This window comes from Lepisosteus platostomus, chromosome 19, assembly GCF_059453375.1.
Source record: "Lepisosteus platostomus isolate fLepPlt1 chromosome 19, fLepPlt1.hap1, whole genome shotgun sequence".
Taxonomy (NCBI): Eukaryota; Metazoa; Chordata; class Actinopteri; order Semionotiformes; family Lepisosteidae; genus Lepisosteus; species Lepisosteus platostomus.
The window spans coordinates 13042169-13056678 of NC_142629.1; the positions used below are offsets into that span (position 1 = coordinate 13042169).

Sequence of the window (14510 nt, forward strand, 5' to 3'; positions counted from 1 at the left end):
CTCCAGGCACTGTACAATGCACTGTACAATGGCTGACCCTGCGCTCTGGCCCCAAGCTTCTCTCCCTGTCTGTGTCTCATGGAGAGTAAGCTGGGATATGCGAAAAAAGATGAATTCCTTATGCAAGAAATTGTATATGGCCAATAAAGTGATCTAATCTTATCTTAAGCAAAGCATCTGCTAGGGGCAGGCGCTGAGACGGACTGGCGTCCCATCCGGAGGGGCCAGTCAAGTGCTCCACGTTCAATTATCTCCACTTTCTGGAGTGTTTCAGTGTATATTAATGGGTCTGGAACAGTGCTTTGAAAGAAGCTCTGCTCATTTGTGAGGACAATATTTCCAGGAGAACAAAGCCAGCAAACTGAGAATTCTACACTATGATCTCATTAAGATGTGAATATGACCTTAGGGTAATATTAATAGGACACTATCATTTCATGAAGCCGAAAATGTGGAGAGAGGGCTGCCTGATTTATAAAAGTATACATTTAACAGACATTCAGTGTTTTTGTCAAAGGGAAGGGCATGATTTAGCCCCAGCTAAATGTTTGTTCTGTTCACTCAAGTGGGGACAGATTTCAAGATTTGCTACTTTTCTGACATGAATGACAGTAAGGTAGGCAGAGCTGTACAAAAGGAACGTCAGGATCTGCACTAGGAGAACTAACTTTATGAATGTTTATGAAATACTGACATTTTTAAATCACTAATGGCATGGTGGCACAGTGGTTAGCATATCTGCCTTGCAGTGCTTGGGCCCTGCGCTTGATTCCAGACTTGGGGCGTTATCTGTGCGGAGTTTGTGTATTCATCCCCTGTTCGTGTGGGTTTGCTTCCAGTGCTCTGGTTCTTTCCCACAGTCCAAAGACTTGCTGGGAGGTTAATTGGCTTCTGGGAAAATTGGTCCTGCTGTGTGTGTGCCCTGAGATGGACTGGTGTCCTGTCCAGGGTGTACCCTGCCTTGTACCCATTGCTTGCCGGGATAGGCTCTGGGTTCCCCATAACCCTGGACTGGAAGAAGCAGTTAGAAAATGGATGGATAATTATTTAAAATGGGAGAGTGAAAGGACTCACCATCTGACCCAACTGCAATGAGATGGCCTTTGGGAGAAAGGCTTAAACATGTTGCCCAGTGAGAGAGTGCAATTCTCTTGATAATCTGTAGAAAAATGCAATGTCAGCAATATTGCAAAGACTGAGAATGGCCTTTGGAAAAAATGTGTCCAAATTCAATATGAACACCATTCAAATTTAGGAAAAAGTGGAGGCATTTCCACTTGGAAACCCACGTTCAGTCTTTAAAGACCTCAGTACACAGAGTAAGAAATAGGATGAGTCTTGCAAGGTCACAACAACACAGACTTTGATCTCAGCAACTTATTTACAATTCTCAAAACCAGAATTCGCGTGGCCCTTGTTAAATATCTCGGACACAGAGGAGCTTGCTTGTGCGGTAGCGCTACGTCACCTGTTTCTGAAGCAGGCTGTAGAACATGATCTCCTTCTCCACGCCATACCCAGCATACAGCACCACCCCCGGGGCCGAAGGGCAGAAAGCGGCCAGACTGGGAGGTAGGCTGTCCAACTCCTGACCCAAACAAAGCGCAAAGTCACTTCAATTGACTAAGTCTGAAACACCAACCTGAACAAACAGTATACAGTAGGCCTCTCTGACTTATTGCAAACTGTGTTGTGTCTGCTAGATGTGATTTTATGTGATGGGCTCTGGTTAAGATGCTTATTATGCTAGTAACCCGCTAAAGCCGAAACAGCTGCTGAAAACTCTCCTGCACTGAGGGGCAGCGGGGAAGGAAAACAGTGCAGTTATGCCCACTGGTGGTACTCAGTTTCCATCTCACCTCTGTACGGGCAGGAGCTGGGAAGGTGAGCCAGTCCAAGAGCTCACACTTGTCCTTCAACCAGTCGGAAGCCCAGATGCTGACACGCCTATCTGCACTGGCAGCCAACCACAGCTCGTTTCCTTCAAGACCGAATTCTGTGTACTAAAGGGAAAATAAAATAAAATGGTTGATTTTGGAACTTAGCATTGAGCACAAGTCTGTTATTTCTTAAGACTGCTAAGCGTAAGCCGTCATGCCATTCAAAAACACAGTGTCGCTGCCTTTGATACAGGGCATATAAAGTCAAAACACATTCAATTCAGCAATGAAATGGTACGCAGTCAGCCTTGACTTGTACAGCAGAGACCAGACACTGCAGAGTAAGTTAGCTGTGAAGGGAGACTTAGACATGTGCTGCACAAAGCTCTCTGTCAAGAAAATTAAAGGGAACTGCAGTCCCAATTTTTTAGACAGGTTATTAAATCTCAGTAACAAAATAAATTAATAAATTAAAATTTTACAAAGTCCAAATTAAGCACAGAAACGTGACCTTTGTGAAAATACTGCAAGTCACCATGTTGTCTAAATCCTCTGGTCTCACCACGGGCAAGTGCTCCCAAGAACTGGGACGTGAAGCGGCCCTTCCTGCTCACTAGTCACTGTAATGACTAATGTAATGCGATGTACAAGCAAATAAGTACAGGTTGTGCAGGAGGACATTTCACCACAGAAATGTTCCAATGTGATTTGCATGCAGACTTAACAAGTAAGTAGTATTTGTCTGAAAAATCATCTCAAAGTCAAGAGTGATATTTCTTTTGGATTAAAAGAAATGTATTCACAAGCCTGCTTCTTTACAACGTATTAAGTCTGCTTCACTTTACCAGACGTTTTGGCCTCATTCTGAATCACAGAACATGGTGATGTGCATACCTGGAAATTGAGGCTATTTTGTGATGTACATTGGAGGTTTTACAAGTTACTGTGTACATTTTACTTTTACTGTGGCTTGAAATCTTGAAATATACTCAGCAATGCCAATTCTTTCAAACCCCTAAATGAAAATAGCACTGCAGTTCCCCTTTAAAAGTCCAGAAGGCCTGGAAAGGCATCAATTTAAGATGGAAAAACACATAAAGGCTTACAACAGAAATCACAACATAATTTTTAATCAAATTAACATTAAAACATGATCAAGCACTCTTAATTTATGGAAAGGGTTTGAAAGAGAATAAAGAATACATAATGAAAAGTATTTGCATAAAGATTTAATCAAGGTTGTTTTAGATTCATAGAGCAATTTTAGAACATTAAGTGCCAATTATTAATTTTAGGATAATTCCCAGTGTTAGAATTATTCCCTGTATTGCCTTAGAATGGAGAATTTCTGAAAGCATTGCTGAGACACTTTCAGGACCCAGATGAAGGCTCATCAACCTGCATTATGAACTCTATGAATTGGCTTCATTACTCTCCTCTCCTCCCTGTGGTGAGCGTTCTGGCGCACTATGGCTGCCATCGCATCATCCAGGTGGATGCTGCACATTGGTGGTGGTGGAGGGGAGTCACCATTACCTGTAAAGCGCTTTGAGTGGAGTGTCCAGAAAAGCACTATATAAGTGTAAGCAATTATTATTATTATTATTATCATCCCGAGTCCTGACCTGCTTCTTGACACACTGAATGGTGCTGATGAGCGCCCCCTTGTGGTCACTGATGATGCGGATGGTCATTCCTGTCCGTGGGCTGCTCACAGCCATCAGGCCATCCTTCCCACCTGAAATTATCACTTGACCTGTGGGAGGGAGGGGGAACATTTCCACACTGATTGTGGGGGTCTTTCGTCTGTCGCCTAATCACAAGTGGCCTCCTCTTTGAAACACAGATTTCTGAGATTGAATTCAAAGGGGTGACTTTTATATGATGAATTAACTACCACAGCAAACAGTTGGAGATAATAAGTGCGTTACACAATTTGAACATAAAAATCAATTCTTGAAAAGGTTATAATTTAAATCAAGGGATGGTATGTTAAAATTGTATAATATACTGTTAAGGCTTCATTTACAATATTAAGTACACTTTTATTCAGCATGTTATAGATAAGATATCGCTGCTTTGGAATCGCTCAGAGAGGAGCGAGCAGATCCATTCTGGAACTTGAGGGAATGTCCTGTACTGACAGGAGGAAGGAACTGAACCTTTTTAGCCCAGAACAGATAAGACTACGAGGGGACCTGACACAAGCACTAAAAATCCTCAAAGGCACTGACCGAGGCAACTGAGCAGATTTCTTCACAATGAACAGAGAGTGGAATTCATGTGGCCATGCATTTAAAACTGAAAGCAGGTCCTTCTTTTCCCAAGGGATTATGGGAGTATGGAACAAATTACCCAGCCATGCTGTTGAAGCTTATACCCCGGTATCTTTCAAGAAGCAGCTGGATGAGGTCCTGGGACTACTAACAAATGAGTTATACGCGCAGAATGGCCTCCACTTATTTCTAATCATTCTTATCTTCTTAAGACCTACAGCTTTAAAATGTCAGAAAGAAGAAAGACCTTTTCAGTCCTGTCTGTTAAGATTAATAATGGCTAGTAAATACTATTACTAATAATACTACTGGCCATCAGCCATATCACCCTGCAACTCACAGCTGGCAGCCCACTGAAACTCACCCTGCGGTCTGTTTGCGTCCTAATGCCCCCATAAAGTGACGGGGACACTATACTGTAAAAAAAAAAGCGCCTTCCTTCGGAGGAGAAGTAAAACTGAGGTCCTAAATCTCTGTGGTCATTAAAAATCACGGGGCGTTTCTCGAAAAGAGTAGGGGTGGTACCCCGGTGTCCTGGCAAAATTTCCTATTGGCCCTTTCCAATCATGGTATGGCCTCCTAATAATCCCCATCTCTGAACTGGCTTCATCACTCTGTCCTCCTCCACACTGACAGCTGGTGTGTGGGGAGTGTACTGGTGCACTATGGCTGCCGGCGCATCATCCAGGTGGGGCTACACATTGGTGGTGGTGGAGGGGGGTCCCCATTACTTGTAAAGCGCTTTGAGTGGAGTGTCCAGAAAACTGCTATATAAGTGTAAGCAATTATGAATTATTATTATTTCTATCGAGGAGCCTTCTGTTGAAGGAGCAGGGTGCATCCTTCTTATACTGCATGTGTAATGCTGACATTTTCTGTGCTGCTAACTCATCACTTGCCACCACATGCTGCTGGTTTCCTGCCACTAGGCTTGAGGAGCGCCAGGGTACAGACTCAGTCACCCTACCGTCTACAGAGTACTGGATGGCGGTGATGGCCACAGGGTGGGGGTGCAGTTTGAGCTCCATCTCCGCGGTCAGGAGGCTGAAGACCCGCAGTGTGCCGTCGCTGTACCCCGCCGCGATGCGCTGGCTGCTTTGGACGTCCTGGGAAGGGCACACTGGGATCCAAGTCATGCAAACACAGCTCTGCAGGAATAAAGATAAAGGATGTTAACGGATTAGTTCCTTTTCCTGAAAGAGTCATCCCTATAATATATTAATCAAGTGCATTTAATATATCACACAAAAGTCAAAATGACATCAGTAACGTAGCGTTCTAAAAGCTTTGCAAAATTGTTTTAGACGCAATTATCCAGTTATGAAAGTGTTGATATTATACTTTAACTATGCTTAACTACAGTTAGTAAGAAGCTATATCACCCTGCAACTGCACCCTATATCAGGCAGCCCCCTGAAGCTCAGCAGGTGTGAGCCTGGTCAGTACCTGGATGGGAGGCGTCCTGGGGTCGCCGCTGGAAGTGGTGTTAGTGGGGCCAGCAGGGGGCGCTCACTCTGCGGTCTGTGTGGGTCCTAATGCCCCAGTAAAGGGGACAGTGTACTGTAAAAAGGCACTGTCTTTTGGATGAGACGTAAAACCGAGGCCCTGACTCACTGTGTTCATTAAAAACCCTGGATGTTCTTTTCGAAAAGACGAGGGGTGGCCAAATTTCACACGGGCCTTTATGAACTGGCTTCATTACTCTCCTCCCCACTAAAGTGATTTTCAATTTTTCATTATTGAAGAATTGTGTAAACTAGATATGTTAAATGTTGTGAATCCTATTTATGCCACGGGGGACATTTCTGACACTATAAAGTCAGACTGACATGAGTCACTCTACATGATGCACCTGTTAACGCACAATCCAGACCACGGCATGCTTCTTACCTGATTGAGGACCTGAAACTGCACCACAAGTTCGTTGCTTGGGGCTGCCCACACCCGCACACTGCCATCTTCAGCACACGTGGCAAAGTGACTCTCCTCTGGGCTGAAGGCAACATCATTTACCTGCACGATTCGGGGAGAACAACTCAGATACTTCAGCTCAGAAACCTGAACATAAAGCTCTACAACGGGAAGCAGCTCAAGACTCTCAGATGCTTAACCGCTGGAAGGTTAGAAAGACATGCCCACCTTATTCTTGTGGCCGCTGATGAGACGGATGCTGGTGTTCTCCACCCAGTTTATATACCACAGGGTGCCTGTTGTGGTACCTACAATCCCCATGTCCATCACGTCATCAAAGGCAGCGCTAACGATAGTGCCATCCAGCACCATCTCATGCTCAAGCAGCACTGAACTGCTCCTGTCCAGGAGGACCAACATGAGACAAAAAAAAGATAGAGACGATGACCAATGCTATTAAGGATCAGACTCTCAAAGTGTGTCTGATTCCACATGTGTGGGGCGGTGTGGTTGTTCTGTGGCTCAGGATCTGCGCCTGTGGCTGGAAGGTTGCCGGGTTGAATCCTGCGGCCGGCAGAGGAATCCTACTCCGTTGGGCCCCTGAGCAAGGCCCTTAACCCCAACTGCTCCAGGGGCGCCGTATAAATGGCTGACCCTGCGCTCTGACCCCAAGCTTCTCTCCCTGTCTGTGTCTCATGGAGAGCAAGTTGGGGTATGTGAAAAGATAAACTCCTAATACAAGAAATTGTACATGGCCAATAAAGTGATCCTAATTTTCTATTTAAGTTGAAAAGTAGAAAAGGTACAATTCAGACTCCTTGCAGTGGCATAAGATCTCAGTATACTCTACAGAATGCAAAACACAGACGGAGGCAGAATGCCTAAGCATATGGAAAGAGATCATGCTTTCCCACCCTTGATCAGAGATTTTTTTGCCTTACAGTTCTGTTTAACCTGTATTCATCAGCTTTGAATGAAAAAAAAAACACCTAAAGGAACAACACAGTTGTTTCGCAGGGAGCTGAGCGGACAGACTGCTCACCTGTCCCCTGAGCTATGAGGGCCCGGTCTCATTCCCTGCACCGCGGCGACGGCCCACAGCCGGATCCGCCGGGTGTTGCTGCCGGTGAGAAGCCGGTTTCCTCTGCACAGCAAGACCCCTTGAGGACGCACAGAGCACACGCAGTCAGCCCTTCACTCTGTGCAGCCCGGCCTACCCTGTGACTCTTTTCAGTCCCAAAAACATTCAGACTGACTTCAACGACCATGAAGCTGTCCCATCTTGCACCACCCGCCCCTTTATAAGGCCATCCTGGCACGTTTGCCCTTTTGGTCGGAAATGGTTCTACACAAACAGACAGCTGAGCCTTTCCACACAGCACTCTTTCCAGGATGCCCCCTCTCATTGCCAGAACACGGTGGGATCTCTGAATGGGAAGGGCAATTCCAAAAAACATTCCAATGTGATGTATACACAACGCACACGTAAAAGAGCAGACGATGCTGTGACATAAAACACAATCTGAAAGCACACAGGTGAAGGGCAAGGGCCATAAACTCTTATAGCAAAATTACAAGGGGGCAAAGGTGGCTGTACAAGAACATTCACAAGGACTCGGGATTTCGGACTGACCGATCTCGCCCTCGTCTGCCTCCCAGGTCATGAAGCAGCGTGTGGTGGGGCAGTCCCAGGCACACACCCGCCCCCGGTTGGTGGCCGTGTAGAGGATGTGGTCGGGGCTGTAGCACAGAGCCGTCAGCTCCACGTCCCCCACCTCCTCTGGCACAGCCGCCCTGTGCTCCTGCAGGTGACGGACAGGGCTGCATTTGTCAACGCCTTCGGCCAAACCACTTTCGAAAAAGTCAAAAGCATTCCAAACTGTCTTGAGAAAAAGATACACCCCAAAAAGAGCTGCTGAAACAGTCCACGGGGACATTGTTGTTAAACAGCGAAAGACTTGCGTTACAACTTCACTGTATTGTTTTCGTCTTGGAAAAACTTCATGGAAATCCATAAATATTAAGTGGTAACAAATAAAAACATAGGAAAAACTGCACGGATTAAGGACCATAGTCTTAAGAACAAAGTAGAACCCTATAACATAATAATGTTATTCACTTCCATTTAAATTCAAGTCCATTTGATTGTAGTTCACTTCCATTTAAACTCGTCGGTCTGTCACCTAATCACGTGGCTTACTCCTTGAAACACCGATTTCTGAGATTTAATTGAACTCAGTTTTATACAATGACATCCAGTTTATCTGGAACAATATTCAATAACCATGATTTACAGCTCACCTTCAAGTGCACATCCTGGCCTTGGGTTTCAATGGCACAGAAGATGGAGGTGGCCCTTCCCACACAAGCGAGCTGGCTGGCAGAGGCTGGGTTAAAGGCCACATCATGCACTGGCTCGGCCAGGTTAACGCTGGACAGCAGCTGGTATGTCCTGGTGTTCCACAGCGCAATGCCAGGGTCTGTGTAATCTCCTGAAAAACAGCAACAATTTCTGTTTCCTTTCATTTCTATTTCCATTATCTCCATTAGTTTTCAGTCTGTTACTGCTAACCCCTGACTTTGGTCCCCCCCAAAATTAAAATCTTGTTTTCTGTTCACAAACGCAGTATTGCTTGTGCACCATTCTGCCCTTTTTTAACACACTTTTGCAATACAGCTGTAATACTACACAAATCTCCAAATAGCACTCATGCCATGAGATCTTGAAGAACGGGGAAGTTGTTATTTCAGTGTGACTTTCACCCTCCCTGTTTAGTTAGGAAGTGAGGCAGCAGTGATAAGCAACAGTCCAACCGTTCTCAGCTTAAGATGTGTCCTTGGTGGGGCTTGAAGAAAGGTTTGGAATATTTGTAAAAATTACAAGAGTGCTAGATTGCTCCTGTCCACAGTGTGAATGTCAGCGCTGGGCCTGTGACAGGGAGCGAAACTGACCGGCAGAGAGGAAAAAGAAGTCATCCCTGGAGTAGGCCATGGCCTGGACATGTCCCCGGTGGTATGAGATGGTATTTCTCCTGGACCCGTCGGGGACATTCCAAATACAGATGAGACTTCGAGATCCATCGCTGCCCCCCGAAGCTGAAGCTATCACCTGTAGAACAGACACAGAGCCAGTGTCAGTGTCACAGCCTTCTAAATACCACATTCATTTAGGTTCCAACATTATGGAATGCAGGAACCTACAAACCACCAATTCTGGGCTGGTTTATTTTAGTGTTTTGAGTTCCCTAGTTTCCTGCAAAAATGAAAATCATCAGAATCAAGGCTATTCCAAAGATACAACAGATTTTCCATTAAACCATTTCTCTTCATTCCCAGGACCTGCACAATCACTATTTCCATTGATATCTATCGGTTCTTTCCCTGCACGGAGACCGTATTTCTTATCCGATCACTGATTTGCAATCCCGGGAGCCGTGACCTGGGCGTCGTGGGTGACAGCAAGGGTGGAGATTTCCTCGGAGTGGCCCAGCAGGTGTCTCTGAGAGCCCGAGTGGAGGTCCTCCACCACCACGACACAGCCGCAAGAGTAGGCAAACAGACCTGGGGAGCAGGAGGAGAGGCATTGGAATAAGCAATCACCATGAAACCCAGACTCGCATTATAATGTTAACAAACACTGTGGTGGTTTGGGGTTACAAGAAGCTCAGGGGCTACAAGATTTAATTGCGATTTCAAAGCACTGGGGTTTCATGAGTTCTGCAGCGGGCACTGTGGTACCGTGATAAGACACATGAGGTGAACTACAAAACAGCCCTAAAAACTAGAGCAATGTCAAGATCACCTGTGTCCGGGTTCCAGACCACGTTCCCTCGTCCATTCCCATTGTACCCAATCACCACCTTCAGCCGCAGGCTCTCTTCACCAGGGAGGGGTGTGGCGGCGCTCTAAAAGACAGCGACACGCAACTGAGACGACGATCTTGGGGGGTATCTGCCACCCTACCCTGCAGACAGTGCTCGGAGGTCAGCCACCATACCTGATCCAGCACTGACGTTTTAAAGAGAGGGGTGAAGTGTTTATAGGTATCTGGTCGGACTGGTGGCCTGGCATCATCTCCTTCACAAAGAGCATCTGTAAAAAAAACAAAGGATAAACGATTGCTCATACATGCAACTGAATGTATAATCAACCGCTGGTGGGGCACAGGACAAGAGATTCACACAACTTGGTGTAGGCAGCTGGGAATTCATCTCGCTAGTTTTCAGCTCCCTTCCTGATCAAGGTGAAAAAAAAGGTACGACAGGACTTTATTTTTTTTATTTTGTTCTACAGCGTCTTTCGGTGACAGTGAGGTGATCTGCAGTTACAGTAGGAGCCATACTGGAAGCTGGAAGCCAAAACATTGTTCTGCAGGGTGTTGAGACTGTGAACATAAGGCAAAGAGCTGAGATACTTACCAAAGTCAAGATGCGTGGGTGTGTGAGTCCGGCTGGCCTTCACGCCGGATGGGGACCTCTGGGGGCCTGCTGGGGTCTCGGTGACTCGCAGAAAGGAGCCTGTCACTGCAGCTGGGGCCCCTCTGGCCGGGTCCGCACGCTCCCGGTCCTCACACACAGACAGGAACGCTGCGGACAGAGGGAAAAGTGATAAGACACACTAGTCCCTGAAGCTACAAAGTGCAGATTACACTGTACGATAAGCCCAAATGAAAGTTTACTATGATGAATTTGCTTTTTCTATGGTCTTATAATGCTATTTTTTTTCTCTGTGGTGGTTTCAATGCTACATATTATGCTTTATAATTCCTTTCTATACTTCACCATGATTTAAAAAAGACTTTACGGCGCTTTTCTACACTGTACTCTGCTTTTATACTGGTATATTGCTGTAAATGTTTATAAGGGAGAGCAGAGATCCACAGTGCAAACGCAGTGGAAAAGAAATACCTGCAGACCATCTTGGTTGTGTAACAGTCATCGGCACTTTATCAGGTCTCTTTGCTAAAGAGCCGACAGAGGAACATATAACATAAAACTGCAAAATGAATGTAAAGAAAACTAAAGTAAGAGGCCAGTAAAATAACAGCACTGGGAAAATGTGCAAGGCAATATCCTGCTCACCTTCAAAGCCTGATCTGTTTATGGAGCTGATGTCCAGACAAGGAGGAGAGGCAGAAGGAACTGGTGCAGTCGGTCGGGGCATTCCACTGGACATCAACATCCCACTGAGAACCAGCTCAGAGTCACCTACAGGGGCTGCACACGTCGTCAGTGACTGCATGCACTGGACTGGGGAGTCTCACTCTCACTGCTTAGTAAGTCTGCTTTTTATTAGAGCCACAAAACTGCAGTTCAATGGAACTTCTCAAACTGCATCTGAGCTCCTAAAAATGTATCCTCTTAAAATCAAAGCCTAGGTTTCATCTAATGCTTACTTTTTGGTGTGCAAACTCTTGAAATCTGTACAGAATCACTCAGCAATATCTTTAGTCAACATATGCACATTATTTAAATATCTAAATTTCTTAATGATATGGTCATTATTTTGAAAACCAGTAAACATTAGTCTAATTCTTACCATTATTAGTGTATTTTAGTGCAAGGTTATCTTCACCAAAGCCTTACCTGGTTTGAAAGGTGAGTGAGAGGCAGTAGTGGGAGACTGTCTGAAAGAAAGGAAATGTTACATGTTGTAAAGGGAACAGAGGTAACACGGCTGATGACGTCTTTGAGGGTGGATGCTAACCTCTTGTTCTCCTCCATTTCCTCCGGGTAGGCCAGGAAATCCCAGTAGTAGATGGCATCTCCCACACTGACCACCCCCAACTGGTCTGGGGTGAAGCCCACCTGCTGGATGGGCTGGGAGTGCCCAATGAAGACCTGGAGCAGGACACAGAAGAACATGTCACCAATCACTACCATTTCTGCATGCTTCATGTGAACTCAGACAGGGGGAACAGCTCTTCTGGACAGAGTCACTGTCCACCCTCAGGGACTCTCACCCTTGATAGTATAATAGTGGTAGCCACTCCTGATAGTCCTGATATACCATAAGCCAGTCCAGATAAACATTCTACTCATGCATTCAAAAGGACATTTGACTTGTATCGATCTGAAGAACAAGCACTTCTTAAAAGACTTTTGTGATGCCCATATGAAAGTCGACTTAAAATACAGAAAACCTAAAATTGCATACAAGGAACAAATATACAGAAAACTCTCATCTCCATTTTCTAGATGAGAAAATGATCCTACCTGATAGCTGGTGTCATGCTTCATTCTGTAGTCCCACACCTTGACTGCCTTGTGCCCAGCGGTCAGCAAGAACCGCCCATCCTCACTCACAGACAGCGATGAACACACATGCTTGTGGACGTTTGAAACCTGTGAACAGAAGGAAAGGAGAGCAAGCTCGAGTAGGAAAGGCTACAAGGTAGCTTCTGTTATGGCCATTTCACCCTAGAATTTCGACCGTAGCTGTTCTTGAAAGTTCTCCTAATCCAACTAGCCTAGTGTCTACTTTAAACCTAGTTATGTCGACCTTCCGATTTAAGTTAGAACTAAGAAACTGGTTTCAACTTAGTTGAACACCGTTTTCAGGTTTTTAAAATATACTCACAGAAAAAAACAAAATTTAAAAAGATGAATGAACAGCAAGCGTTCAGGCTGACCTCTCTGAGCAGGCGTCCAGTTTTAGCGTTCAGCCAGAGGATCTTGTTGGCCGATGTGGTGACCAGCAGGTGTCCCGTGGGGGCTGGGGGGAAGCAGACCTTCACGGCCGAGTCCAGGCTGGTGCTGTCCAGATCCAGAACGCTCACGTCGATGCGCATCAGCTGAAGAAGGGGCATAAATAAAAAGAAAGGTTGCTCGTGCTCAACCTCCTCAGCGACTCAAGCAGTGAGGAATGATAAAGGAACGATAAATTCAGGCAGAAACTGTAAGAGACAATGGCAAGGCAAGGAAACATATCAGTTTTATAAAATTATAGGATTGTGCTAAATAACTATGCATATTTTTACATGGAAAATATTCATAAGGGATGTTAGGCAGCATTTAGGCATCATTTGTACATTATGCAAAGTAAAAAATATTTGATTCTTCAATTTCACAGCAATTAAGAACACTTAAATGTTTTGTAAACACATCTGTTCTTGGTATCAACCTCAGTAATAAGGTATTGTGAGAATCTTTTTTCCCAGAGCTTTTACTAAAGAGAAGCGCCAAAACGATCAGAAGTGCGGCAGCGACAGCGTATGACGTATTTTCCCAGCCCTGCCGACAGAGCAGAACAAGGCATCGGAACGGCAGCAGAAGCACGCGCTGCCAGGCGAGGCGGAGCGCGCGCTACCTCGTCCAGGGAGCGGGCGTCCATCACTGTCACGGTGTGTTCCGACGGGCCCACAAACGCCAGACTCCTGCTGTCGCTGCTGACCGCCAGGGCATCTGGGCAGCGCGTGCTCCCCCGGGATACAACGTTGCCTTCAGAGGAATACCAACAGCTAATCAAACATCTGCTGAAATAGACTTTCACAGCCCAGGACCAACAGACACTGCCAATACCCCCCAATCTGGGTTCATAGAACTAAGGCTCAACAGATGACCCACACTTAACACTGCTGCACACATAGGAAGGGTTTAGGCTTAGACTGGAGTATGCATATTAACAGGATTTGCAATTGAGATACTAGCAGGTGGATCAAAAGTTTAATTAATGTCATCCTTAATTACTTAATGCTTGACGGTGAGTCATTTACTGTGGAAAAGCAATAAATCTCCAGAGAATAAAAAGCTTTTGAGTACTGGAACTGTAATTTGCAGTTTGCAGAGAAATTGATGTTTTGATATTAAGCTTTGAATATGTTTAATATCTATGCTCACATCAGTAAGCTTTCTGATTTCACATAGGCAAAGCAAAATGAATCCAACCTTAAAAGATGTTATTACGCACAGTAATTAAAAGAAGATGTAAAGAAATCCACAAGCACGCGTGTTCTAAGTAATACATCAGGCAAGGGGCACCCAAGGCTACTGCCTGGCGCCCACACCTCGACAGCAAAGGTAGATAAGCATGGGATCGATGTTCGTACATGCCCACATTTATGGGCGCTGCTGTAACATCTCCTAAAATGAAATTTCTTCCTAGGAAGGTGGACAGTCAGCGCTATTCCAATCTTCTGTTTTCCTGCTTTACTCCTTGGGACCAAAGTCGTACCCAAGACTCTGAGAACGTGGTGGTCCTTTTCTGCTGAGTTGTACAGCGCCAGGGAGCCCAGGGAGCCCGCGCTGTACATGTACTCCCCATCGGGAGAGAAGGCCAGTCCGATCACTTCCCCGCGGTGCTGCCTGCGAACACAGACATAACACACCTGTGAGCCTGGACTCCAGCCAGCGGCCCCTGCTCTGTTTACCGGGGTAATCCCACAGAATCACCCACAGTGTACATTCCTACTCGTACACAGAGACAGGACTGAAAACCTGCCAGA

General features: G+C 45.6%; 1 protein-coding gene across 1 annotated transcript in view; it reads right to left on the minus strand.

Annotated features, from left to right (window-relative positions):
- The window catches only part of wdr90 (WD repeat domain 90), a 32288-nt gene that overhangs the window by 1143 nt on the left and 16635 nt on the right, over positions 1 to 14510 (minus strand). The window contains exons 21-42 of the mRNA XM_088613122.1: positions 14240 to 14370; positions 13376 to 13506; positions 12699 to 12860; positions 12283 to 12411; positions 11774 to 11907; positions 11653 to 11693; positions 11149 to 11283; positions 10486 to 10653; positions 10065 to 10159; positions 9870 to 9972; positions 9507 to 9628; positions 9020 to 9176; positions 8369 to 8559; positions 7701 to 7869; positions 7110 to 7227; positions 6296 to 6467; positions 6047 to 6169; positions 5124 to 5304; positions 3506 to 3636; positions 1860 to 2003; positions 1469 to 1588; positions 1075 to 1159 (exon numbers count right to left, since the gene is read on the minus strand). Coding sequence (XP_088469248.1) covers positions 1075 to 1159; positions 1469 to 1588; positions 1860 to 2003; positions 3506 to 3636; positions 5124 to 5304; positions 6047 to 6169; positions 6296 to 6467; positions 7110 to 7227; positions 7701 to 7869; positions 8369 to 8559; positions 9020 to 9176; positions 9507 to 9628; positions 9870 to 9972; positions 10065 to 10159; positions 10486 to 10653; positions 11149 to 11283; positions 11653 to 11693; positions 11774 to 11907; positions 12283 to 12411; positions 12699 to 12860; positions 13376 to 13506; positions 14240 to 14370 — 2942 coding nt within the window. The remainder of the gene's footprint in view (positions 1 to 1074; positions 1160 to 1468; positions 1589 to 1859; positions 2004 to 3505; positions 3637 to 5123; positions 5305 to 6046; positions 6170 to 6295; positions 6468 to 7109; positions 7228 to 7700; positions 7870 to 8368; positions 8560 to 9019; positions 9177 to 9506; positions 9629 to 9869; positions 9973 to 10064; positions 10160 to 10485; positions 10654 to 11148; positions 11284 to 11652; positions 11694 to 11773; positions 11908 to 12282; positions 12412 to 12698; positions 12861 to 13375; positions 13507 to 14239; positions 14371 to 14510) is intronic.